We start from the raw sequence: 13,264 nt of genomic DNA on the forward strand, positions 1-13,264 counted from the left end.
TACAAGCAATAAAAAATAAAGTCAATAAGTTGGGCTTTATCAAAATTAAAACCTTTCTACTTCAAAATACAGAATCAAGAAACTGAAAATACAAGCCCCAGACTTTGAGAAAATATCTGCAAATTATCTATCCAATAAGGGATTGTATCCAGAATATATAAAGAACTCTCACAACTCAATAATTTTAAAAACTCCAAGCAAAAAATGGGCAAAGGATTTGAATAGACATTTCACCAAAGAAGATCTATAAATACCTAACATGTTCATGAAAAAATGTTCAGTGTCATTAGACACTAGGGAAATGCAAATAAAAACCATAATAAGATGGAACTTTACATCCACTGAGATGGATACACTCAAAAACTAGACAATTACAAGTGTTAGCAAGGATATGGAGAAAGTGGAACCCTCATACATTGTTGGTAGAAATGTAAAATGGTATAGCTATACTGGAAAAAAGTTTGGCGGCTTCTCAAAATGTTAAATATAGACTTATGCCACAACTCAACAATTCCATTCCTGGGTATCTAACCCAAGAGAACTGAAAATATTATGTCTATACAAAAACTTGTACACAAATGTTCATAGCAGCGTCATTCACAATACCCAAAAAGTAGAAAAAACCCAAATGCCAATCAACTGATAAATGAATAAATAAAATGTGGTATACCCATACAATGGAATACAGTTGGCCCTCCATATCCATGGATTCTGCATACATGGACTGAAAATTTCCAAAAAAGCAAAAAACAATAAAAAAAACCAATGCAACAATAAAAAAATACAAATAAAAAGCAAAACAGTACAATGACTATTTACATAGCATTTATCTTTTATCTTTTAAGTAATCCAGAGATGATTTAAACTATACAGGAGTATATGCAGGTAATATGCAAATACTACACCATTTTATATAAAGGACTTGAGCACACTTTTGGTATGGGGCGGAAGGGGGAATCATCTGATTCCTGGAATCAATCCCCCACGGACACTGAAGGATGACTGTATTATTGCAAAATAAGAAAAGAATAAAGTATTCATGCTACAATACGGATGAACCTTGAAAACATACATTAAGTGAAAGAAGCCAGTCATGAAGGCAATATATTATATGAACCCATTTATAAGAAATATTCAGAAAAGACAAACAAATAGAGACAGAAAGTAGATTAGCGGTTGCCAGAGGTTAGGGGTAGGCATGAGGTTTCATGCTGGGGAGATGAATAAGACCATGGTTATGGTTGCACAACTCTGAAAATTCACTGAAAAAAATCACTGATTTGCATGGTTAAAACAGTTGAATTTTATAGTATGTCAGTTATATTTCAATAAAACTTTTTTTTAAAAAAATAATAAGCCACAGATTGGAGAAGATATTTTCAATACACTAAAAAAAACAAGAACAAAAATTAGCAAAATATATTTCTGAAACTTCTACTCAGCCTTCTTAAAATCTGGAAAGTTTGACTGCTGAAAGACTTTCCCAGACAAAGCTAGCCTACAAAGACTGGAATAAGTACCTACTTCTAACACTTCTACAAATCAAAAAGCAAGATAAACTAGGCAATAGAAAAAATCCACAAAAAACCTGAAATGCCAATTTATATAAAGAAATCCCATTGGTCAACAGACTTAAAAGTAAATATGATGTGAAAGAGTAACCTGCTTAAACTAAGATAAGAAAATGAATGATTCATCACTATGCACAGTCCTTCATTTAGGTAGGTCTTTTAAATGGTTAGGTTCAGCTCTTCTCAGAGCTGCAATTACAGACAGACTATACAAGAAAAAAAATTCATCACATAATAATTTTCCTATTATGCCTTCCCATTTTAGCCTGATATACCCACCTCCAGCCTTCTTTTACTCCCAGGCACCAAACTGAGAAAAGAAAACCAGGTCGGCTGGGCTCGGTGGCTCACGCCTATAATCCCAGCACTCCGGTAGTCCCAGGCGGGAGGATTGCTTGAGCTCAGGAGTTCAAGAACATCCTGAGCAAGAGTGAGATCCCATCTCTACTAAAAACAGAGACACTACTGAAAAATTAGCCAGGCATCCTGGCGTGTGCCTGTAGTCCCAGCTACTTGGGAAGCTGAGGCAGGAGGACTGCTTGAGCCCAGGAGTTTGAGGTTGCAGTGAGCTATGATGAGGCCACTGCACTCTACCCAGGGACACTGCGAGACTCTGTCTTAAAAAAAAGTGGAATTCCAAAGGGTGGGTGGGAAAAGAAAATAAAACCAAGAAATTATTTTGTTGTTTGTTTGGTTTTTGCTTCATTTTAACTTATCACACTTAGGATCATATTTGGCTCATAAAATATCAGATAAAATGCAAGAGGGTTCACACAAGATAGCACAAAATAATATTCATTTTCCCTTTTCCAATCCCTTCCCCAAGAAGTAATATTTTTAAGTAATTAACAAAAAAAGCAAGAGTTCAATTCATTTTGAGTATAAGCAGCAATAATCTGCCCCCAAAATAAACATGAATTAGGCATATAAATGTGCACTAACCTTCCAGTAGTCAGATTGTAAACTGTAGTACCTCTGGTATGCAGATAATGCTGAAAGAGGGAAAATAATTATGAGTCACAGTTATGTCTCATTTTAAAATCAATAATACAAGTTTTAAAAAACCTCATAACAAGCTTCCCACCATACCCACCTCCCAGCAGATAGTAATATTTTAAAGACCAAACAATTTAAAAATCCGGGCCTCCCTATACTCAGGAGTTCAAGAATATAAAAACAGGGTCAAATCTCAGACTTTAATTTGAACAGCATCTAGCCTAACCCCTTGGATCAATTTGACCTTCCTCAGAGACTAAAATTAACAGAGGATTAAGACTTTCCAAGGCTAACCCAGAATGTGACAGATTATTTCTCATAAGAGACCTCACTTCCAAGAATGACTAAGAACCACCTCAAGGAGCAAAGGAACTATTTCTTTTGTGACACCTCCCCTTTCATACAATTAACAAACAAAACAAAACAAAACACGCTACCCCACAATTACCTTTCTCCAACTCAATTCCAAAATAGGGCAACCCATACCCCTAAATCCATTTTGCGGCATAACAAGTTCTAAAAACTTAAACTAGATCCTGTCAACCTAAAAGTTCAGTGAAGTGAGGGTAAAAAAGTAAACTGAAAGTTACATTTATAAATTAGAATTAGCAGAGAGCGCCCTTTAAAAATAACTGATAAGCGAATCCCACCCCATATCAATTAAATCAGAATTTCTTAGAATGGAGAGCTAAGTACTTTAAGATCCTCAGTTGATCTTACAAGAAATAGCTAGGACTGAGCAACTCCCTTAAAGACAAAGGCAGTAAAAGAGAAAATGAAGTAGGATAATAAAGTGGCAGCAGCTTGGATACATTCTAATATGCTGGGGATTTTTACAGATGAAGTAATTTATGAATTTCAGACATTTGTACAATGAAAGCAAGCTGAAAATGTTACTCAAAATGCTTTCATAAAATTAAATAGGCAAAGACAGTTGTAACAAAAATGCAAAAAAATGAAGAGAACTTGCTCCATGACATACTGAAATTATCATAAAGTTATAAGAATTGGAATAGAAAAGAACTGAAAGCCCAATATGAGACCTTGGTATATATAAGAATTAGCATAGGACATAAGTGGTATTTCCAATCAGTGGAGAGTTAATAACGTAACCAGCACCCAAGTACTTATATATGGAGCAAAAAAGTGAAATTTCTGCTGGGCATGGCGGTGTGCCTGTAGTCCCAGCTACTCAGAAGGCTGAGACAAGAGGATCCCTTGAGCCCAGGAGTTCGCGGCTGCAGTGAGCTATGATGGCACCACTGCACTCCAGCCTGGGTGACAGAGAGAGACCCCATGTCTTAAAAAAAAAAAAAAAAATTGAAATTTCTAACTCACATCATATACTAAAAACAATTCAAAGAATAAATTAAAGAGTTAAATATAAAGACAAGGCCATAAAAGTACTAGATGAAAACATGAGGGGAGGGGGATAATATTTTTCTGATGATCAGTTGGAGAAGGATTTTAACTTCTGGTTTAAGATACATGGAGGACTAGGGTAAATTGAGAAGCAGTCAGCTCCCTCAACTCCCTCACTCAATCCGTGATGTTTTTAGGCAATCTGACCAAAAAGATACAGACAGATTCTCCAACAAAAGGCCATGTAGATCATATTCAGAGAGTCCCACCCACATGCTCAGAGCCTCCAGTTCTCAATTCTTCCTATCTTAAAATATACATAGCTAAGAATTACCAGACATCTAAAGAAAGCCTCTAGCCAAGAAGAGAGAAACATAAATAGAAAAATGCAATCTAAAAGAAAAAAAAAAGAAAAAGACTATGCATGGGAAAAGAAATACTTCAAAAAATTCTTACTAGTCTTAGATAAGGGAAGATACTGCCTTCACTGGGTAGTGTGTGGTGTATATAGGAGACCAAATAGGAAAGTCTACAAAAAAATTAAATTCAGAGAACAAAGTATGACAGGAGAAATGAATAATTCAACAGAAAGTTTAGAATAAAAAGTTGAAGAAATCTCCAAAAAAAAAAAAAAACCAAACAAACAAAAAAGACAGAAACAGAAAATACGAGAAACTATGTCCTAAAGGTCTAATATGTCAATAAGAGTCCCCCCCCAAACAAAAGAAGGAAAGCAGAAAATTCAAGAAATAATTCCAGAAAAATTAACTGAAGAGTTGCTAGTTTGAAAGGACCTACAACAGATGTGCAATGTGAGAAATAATGCAATGGATCAATGCTTTAAAAATTCTGAAGGAAAATGATTTCCAACCTAGAATTACATATCCAAAGTATTAGTTAGGAGGGTAGAATAAAGGTATTTTCAGATATGCAATGTCTTAAAGGAAATTATCTCCCAAGTACCTTTCCTGAAGAAGATACTGACAAACATGCTCCCCTAAGAGTACAGACCAAGAAAGAAAAAGATACGGTTTACTGAAAGCAGGAGATACAACAGAGAAGAGAGACCATGGGAATACCCAACATGAAGAAAAAGAGAGATCCTAGAATGGATCTCCACATCTAGGCCTGCTGAGGCCTATCATTAAAATTCTGCTGCCGTTGTAACCTCTTCTCAACCTGAAGACCAAACATCTAGATAAGCCCAGATTCTTATATGGGCTTGGCTTTTTCTTGACCATGTTCTGATAAAGTTCCTATTCTCCCCTCTACATTCTACAAAATGCATAATGTGAAGGCTCTCATTTTATCTCCCAGAAGTGTTAAGTGTTCTGCTTTGAAGTACTTTTGAATAATCCACTCTCTCTGATCATATTCCTGATTGTTTCCTAGTACCTGGTCCATATTAGTCTCGTCAGATGTTCTAACTATGTTTAAGTATTATGTTTGCCAGGATTCACACATGCCCTAGCCCACTGCCTTCCCTAAAAGGGGGTCTTGTAAACTGTTGAGGAACCAGAAGCCAGACTATTAGCCAGAACCTCGTGTTTAATTTTACTCCTCCTGAAAGTCTCCTCTAATTGTGACAATATGGCCTTTTCCCTACATAGCTATACTTGTGCTTGCTGCTCAGTTTTTCAAAACTAAACAATATCTTGTTGAGGGATACTTTTATCAGTGGCTTTTAAAAAAGAAAAGCAAGGTAACTGAACATCACAGTCAGTCATGGGTTATACCTATGGAGGAAGGGAGAACAATTAGAGAGAACACAGTCTGGAGGTACCAGTACCATTCTGTTTCTTAACCTGTATAGCAGGTAGATGGGTGTCAACTGTAATCCTCTTTAAACCATATATATATTTTTAGACACTCTCCTTACTTATAATACCCTGCTCAATAAGGGAAAAAACGCATTAAGGATTGGAAACCAGCAAAAAAAAGTTTGCACCATGCCACATGTTAACACTCACTAGTGACCAAGTCGTTTCTTCAACAAAGCAGTAAATAAAACATCATCTCCTGATTACATATGAGATGCTGAATAAAAGAACATTAACCAAAAAATGGAAATTAACATTTTTTAAAACTCTATATGTAATGTTTTCATATTGTTTATTGGTAAGCATCCAAAATATATATAAATACCACAAAGAACATTCTGAATATGTTCAAATTACAGAAGCATTACCCAAAAACATCATCACATATCTGAACAAGTAACTTTTATATTTGAATAATGGTCACCTTTTTTGCATAAAGATGACATCAACCAACCTATCACTGGAAGGATATTAGACTATGAGTAATTTTTCTAGTTGTGAAGAGTTGGTTTTAAGCCACCTCCCGTTTCCTAGTTCTTCACTCATGAGTGTAGCTAGCTCATAAAGGTCATTAATTAACAGTCTTCTAATAAGAAAAGCAAACTAAATTATCACACTAGCTGTAACAGAATAGTCAAACAAGAGTTTGTGTAGTGAATACCATGACTGACATTTCCACATCCGTTTCTAACCCCACTCCCAACCCCCATTATCGACTGGAAAGGGTATCACATTCCTGGCAATCTCAGTGATTGTTTTAGTCTAGAAATGGGCACATGAGCTCACATGGCCCTATCACCACTGATTTATAGATGACAATTATGGGAAATGTTCCCTCCCTACTGATGGATATGAACAAGGCAGCATATATCACCGACGGCCACCACAAGGGGAACTATCTTAGTTTAGATGAAGCACACAGAAGATAATGGAGAAAAACAGAAAAGTACCTGGATCCCTCCAGACTTCAAACTATGCCTAGAGCACACCTGTTTATGAACTTCCAATTATGTGAGATAATAAATGTCCTTACTGTTTAGGCTATAATCAGGTCTTTGATATTTGTGCCTAAAAACATCCTAATCAATAGAAGTCTAGGCCGCTGACAATTTTGTGCAGTCACCATAACAAGGCTGGAGCTTGCCCTTTTAATGATATAGAATTTCAACAAATTTGGAGGTTATGTTTTCAATAATCTGGTTAATAACATATATCACCTGGCTTCATAAAAGGCTCTTTCAGAATTGAGAAGCCTTTAAATAGAGTACAATGTCTTCCAAAGTAACTGAAACTGAGATATAAGAAGACCATGTGATTATCAGAAGGGAGAAACATAGCATTCATACAACAATATGATGAACTGAGGAATAAATATGAACCCTCAAATTCAAAGTCACAGAGTTGATACTCCAAAATGCAGAAACAGATTTATAATTGAGCCTTGTCTTCCATGAGCATTTGTTATCTTTCCACTGATTTACATATTTTATTGCCAATTATAATCTACCCCTTTAAGCTTGGCATTTTAAGAAAGATCGTAATATATTTTATGTTTCTTAACCCAAATAAATTGTTAGAACTCTAACAGATATACTAGTACCCGTCACTAGACTCTCTCTAGTGATATCCTTCTAACCAAAGTGCCAGTCTTTAATCTTCAAGTTACCTATCCATGAAAAAAATTCCTAGTCCACTGTAACTAGATTTTACTTAAGTCCTTAATAGAGAATGAGGAAAATCATTTATTTGGCCATCCTTTTAATGCTTATAACCTATTTATAATGATTGTAAAAAATAGATCCAAAAAATTGACAATTTTGGAAAAGACAAACTCAAGATCTATCTATGATTGGAAAATATGCATTTCATGTTCTTACACTATAAATATCCCAGGATAAAGTACTGTCATTGGACCCAAGAAAGACAAAAAGAAAGCAAGCTAGCTCACCAAGCTCTGACTTAAGACTTCTCCATGTTAGCAACTCTTGGCATGTAACTTGCCCTGGCCATTTGTACCTTCTTAGGAACTAAAACAACCAAAGTCTATTACCCAAAAGTGAAAGACAATGCAACACATAAGCTGACCAATTACTTGAAGGAAAAAGAAAAGGGAACAAGAAAATCTATCACTGAATTTAGGATTTCAGAGAACTTGTAATTGGGAAAACATCCAGCTCACAAAGAAATGTGATGAAACTATTTTTAAGGGTTTCAAGGTTCTCATACTATTATCAGGACTGATTATTATACTCATCCAACCAATTATTTTTCTTTGGAAATTCTTACTATCTATCCCCCAAGTCTCTCATCTCATAATTTCTAGCTTTTTATAATTTTGCTGTATACTTTGAGGTAATGTGTTACTTGATTTTCTATCCAATTTAACTCAGTGACTCTCTTCTATAATTTACCACACATATTTAAAGACATTTACACATACTTTGCATTAAACTGCTAAGATTAATCACATATATTCATCTGAATATATATGTTTGTTCTTTAGCCCAGAGTTCTCTCTCAGGTTGTCTTCCTACCCAAAGAAGAGAAATCACTGCACCATCTCCATGGCTTAAGGCGTTCTGTCTGACAGCCTCATCAGCTATTTGGTTCAGCAGAGGCTAACCGGTTAGAGCTTCGGGTTATAGAAGTAGAAAGGAGTTATGGTAGACACTATGAAGAACCACTCAAATCCCACTTCAAGGAAGAACTGTTGGGAGTTCTACCTGTTGATAGTCTCTACATGTGAGCTTTTAGAGAAGCTGCCTCAAGCTGCAGAGAGCCAACTTGTCCAAAATCACATTCTTTCCCAGAGTGACCCACATCCAATTTTGAAAATATTGGAGATACACATTTGAAATATATATATATATATATATATATATATATATATATATATATAAAATATATTGGCATATGGAGGCCTGGCCACCTTGGCCCAACCTAGGAGAGCTCTCAAGGGCCATTCTAGCTCCAGAGCTTCCCATGAAGTTGGCCAGGGCTTTCACAGCTTAATTTCTCCCTCTGTCCAAACCCGCTTCCATCCTCTACCTTCCAAAGCTGTTGACCCTAAAGGGAACTCCTTACCACACATCCTGTATGCTATACTCCCTCCAGGGGAATACAACCCAAAAGAATAAGCCAAGTGCACTGAGCCCCCACCTTCCCACAATCCCCTACCCAATTACTATTTTAGCGTAAATTCCCAGAAGCAACATGACCAAATCAAGTGACAGAAAATTTTTTTAAACTCTTCGTTAATACTACCAACCAGAAAGGCCAAGAAAATATTTTACAAATTTTTTTTTTCTTCTGCTCCAAATTCATCTGAAATAGCAGAAAATATTTTTAATGAATAAATCCATAACAGTAATAATAACCAAACTATATCATCTGCAGACCAAAAATTTTTAGAAATTCCTATAAGGCAGGAAGCAGATAAGATCAGAATGACAAATAAGGGTAGAAAACACACAGTCCAAAATGTACACAAAACAGGTGCTACCATTTTCTACTGCACAAGTATTAATAGAAGCAGGTTTAAAAAAAAAAGAAAAGAAACTAGCCTCAGAGAAACCCTAAGCTCAGAAAACTTTATGGAAAAAAAGATGACAATGAATCAGGGCAAATAACTGAAGGACTGTCTTCAGAATAACAAGGCCAGTAAGTCTCCTACATACATATACCTGAGCAGATTCCTCACAGAATTACAAGTTCATTGTATGGTTTATGTCTACTCCTAGAAAGTTATGGTTTATAATGTGCTCTTTAAAAATAAACGTCTATTTGCCTGAGATTGGCAGTTCTCTTATCCTGTACTGGTTCTAAAGAGAGGTGGAAAAAGCAGCCTGAAGTAACAAATGCCTGTATAAATTTGTGATGGTTTAAGTGTGTGTTGGAAGTGGGGGAGTGCTGTTAGAGACTGGTTCTATAGCCGAGGACTTGCAGAAAGATGGTGAAGAGAATGAATGGAAATAATTCCAATAGTTATTATTTTAATAGGAATTTTTTATAGTGCAAATGTGGCCCAAAAAGCCTCAAGGAAGACTTAAAAAATAAATAACAACTCACATCTAGGAAACAGAAGCCACCAGCTTGAAATATTAAAACATACCGAAATACATTTGCATACCTCTGTATTCATTTTCTCCCTTCCTATTACTCTTCTTCCTATTACAAATTAATCAAGCTACTGCCTACCTATCAATGGTCAGTTCATATATATAACAGTAAATGGGTTTTGGGGCACATCTTTTCAGTGACTGAAATATTTAGGTTATCCTTCCTCTCTCTCACCTTACTAGATTATTCCTACTAGCTAGTTTGCCAACACAGTCTAGTTGCCACATGCCCCTTCACCTTCCAAAAAAGAAAAAACACCTCCAAAACAAATTTCCCTGGATTCTTCATTATCTTCATAGCCAAGATTTTTGTAAATGAAAAATATAGCTGTATTTATAGACTAATAACGTTTTAAAGTTCAAAAGATTTATTTTATTGTTTAACAATCACTAAGCATCAAGGACATATAGCTCCTATGTAAACCTAATTTTCAAGTCTAGGTCTGTTTATGTGCTCTCAAATTAGTGTACTCTCCAACTACATAAAGGTACACGTTGAAAAATTAGCAGATTGCACAGGACTCTACAAGCATACCTAGTTTTATTGCATGTGGCAATAAACTGTGCTTGGCTTTATTGTTTCATAGATGGTATTTTTAGAAATTGAAGGTTAATGGCAATCCTACATCAAGCAAGTCTATCACTGCCTTATTTCCAACAGCATGGGCTCACTTTGTGTCTCTCTCGAATGCATTTTGGCAATTTTCATTATTATTTTACCTGTTATTAATAGGATGATCTGTAATGAATGATCTTTGATGTTATTATTTTAATTGTTTGGGGGTGCCATGAACCACACCTATATAAGACAGCAAACTTCATCAATACATGTATATTCTGGGCCGAGTGCGGTGGCTCACGGCTATAGTCCCACCTACTAGGGAGGCTGAGGCAGGAAGATCACTTGAGCCCAGGAGTTTGAGGTTGCTGTGAGCTAGGCTGACGCCACGGCACTCTAATCCGGGCGAGAGTGAGACACTGCCTCAAAAAAAAAAAAAAAAAGTGTATGTTCTGATTGTTCCACAGATGGGCCATTCTCCCATCTCTCTTCAGGTCTCCCTATTCCCTGAGACACAACAATATTAAAATTAGGCCAATTAATAACCCTCCAATGGCCTCTAAGTGTTCAAGTGAAAGAGTCACATGTCTCTCACTTTAAATCAAAAGCTAGAAACGATTAAGCTTCATGAAGAGAACATATCGAAAGCCAAGATAGGCCAAAAGCTAGGCCTCTTGTGCCAAACAATCAGCCAAGTTGTGAATGCAAAAGAAAAGCTCTTGAAGGAAATTAAAAGTGGTACTCAATACATGAGAGATAAGAAAGCAAAACAGCCTTATTGCTGATAAGGAAAAAGTTTGAGTGGTCTGGATAGATCAAATCAACCACCACATTCCCTTAAGCTAAAAGCCTAATTCAGAGCAAGGCCCAACTCTCTTCAATGCTATGAAGGCTGAAAAAGGTGAGGAAGCTGCAGAAGAAAAGTTGGAAACTAGTAGCAGTTGGATGGCAAGGTTTAAGGAAAGAAGCCATCTCCATAACATAAAAGTGCAAGGTGAAGCAGCAAGTTATCCAGAAGATCTAGCTAAGGTCATTGATGAAGGTGGCTACACTAAACAACAGATTTTCAATGTACACAAAACAGCCTTCTATTAGAAGAAGATGCCATCTAGGACTTCCATGAGAGAAGTCAGTGCTTAGGTTTAAAGCCTTGAAGGACAAGCTGACTCTCTTGTTAGGGGCTAACGCACCTGGTGACTGTAAGTTGAAGCCAATGCTCATTTACCATTTCAACAATCCTAGGACCCTTAAGAATTAAGCTAAATCCACTCTGTGCTCTGTAAAGGGAACAATAAAGCCTGATGACAGCACATCTGTTTACAGCATGGTTTATTGACTATTTTAAGCCCACTGTTGAGAACCACCACTCAGAAAAAAAAGATTCCTTTCAAAACATTACTGCTCATTGACAATGCATGCGCCTGGACATCCAAGAGCTCTGATGAAAATGTACAAGGAGATTAATGTTGTTTTCATGCCCGCTAACATCCATTCTGCAGCCCATGGATCAAGGAGTAATTTTGACTTTCACATCTTATTATTATATTTAAGAAATACATTTCATAAGGCTATAGCTACCACAGATAGTGATTCCTCTTGTGGATCTGAGAGAAGTAAATTGAAAACCTTTTGGGAAGGATTCACCATTCTCAATGCCATTAAGAACATTTGTGATTTCATAGGAAGAGGCCAAAATACTAACATTAACACGAATTTGGAATAAGTTGATTCCAACTCTCACAAATGACTTTGAGGGGTTCAAGACTGCAGTGGAGGAAGTACAGCAGATGTTGTGAAAACAGCAGAAGAACTAGAAGTGGAACCTGAAGATGCCACTGAATTACTGCAATCTCATATAAACTGAATGGATGAGGAGTTGCTTCTTACAGATGAACAAAGAAAGTAGTTCTTGAGATGAAATCTACTCCTGAGGAAGATGCTGTGAATGCTGTTGAAATGACAACAAAGGATTTAGAATATTACAAAAACTTATTTGATAAAGCAGCAGCAGGGTTTGAGAGGACTGACTCCAATTTTGAAAGAAGTTGTACTGTAGGAAAAATGCTTTCAAACAGCATCGCATGCTACAGAGAAATCTTTATGAAAGACACAGTGGACTGATGTGGCAAAATTCCTTGTCTCTACTTTAAGAAATTGCCACAACTACCCCAACCTTCAGTAAACACCACCCTGATCAGTAATCAGCAGCCATCAACATCGAGGCAAGACTCCCAACAGCAAGATAATTACAACTCACTGAAGGCTCAAGATGATTGGTAACATTTTTTTAAGTAATAAAGTATTTTTAATTAAGGTATATACATTGTTTTTTAGACATAATGCTACAGCACAATTAATATACTATATTATAGTGTAAACATAACTTTTACATATGCACTGGGAAACGAAAAAAATATGTATGACTCCCTTTATTTTGATAGTTGCTTTATTACAAGTGGTCTGGAACTGAACCCACAACACTTCTGGAATATACTGTGTGTATATTTTGGTACAATAATTTCCTTTGAATAAGTTACCAGTTTTAAGGTTAAAATAGCTAATGGATATTAATTATTCATACCCATTATTCTCTTGAACTGAAGCCATTTTGCTAAGTACTAACCAGTGTCACATAATCTCAAAACTCGTAAGATATCATCCACCAGTTCTTCCCCGCTTTTAACAGATTAGAAGACAGAAACTCAGGAATGTTTATATAATCTGTTAAAGGTAATGCAGCTGTAAATAAAAGAGCTGAGCTGGGAAATAAGCATAACTTCAAACCTCACAGAGTATACCTGTCTCTAACTGAAACTGCATATTCATTAGGAAAACATT

General features: G+C 36.1%; 1 protein-coding gene across 1 annotated transcript in view; it reads right to left on the minus strand.

Moving 5' to 3' along the window:
* The window catches only part of KDM6A (lysine demethylase 6A), a 196,106-nt gene that overhangs the window by 112,278 nt on the left and 70,564 nt on the right, over positions 1 to 13,264 (minus strand). The window contains 1 exon segment of the mRNA XM_069464453.1: positions 2,514 to 2,563. Within this exon segment, the coding sequence (XP_069320554.1) occupies positions 2,514 to 2,563 (50 nt within the window).

This window comes from Eulemur rufifrons, chromosome 30, assembly GCF_041146395.1.
Source record: "Eulemur rufifrons isolate Redbay chromosome 30, OSU_ERuf_1, whole genome shotgun sequence".
In the NCBI taxonomy this organism is placed as follows: Eukaryota; Metazoa; Chordata; class Mammalia; order Primates; family Lemuridae; genus Eulemur; species Eulemur rufifrons.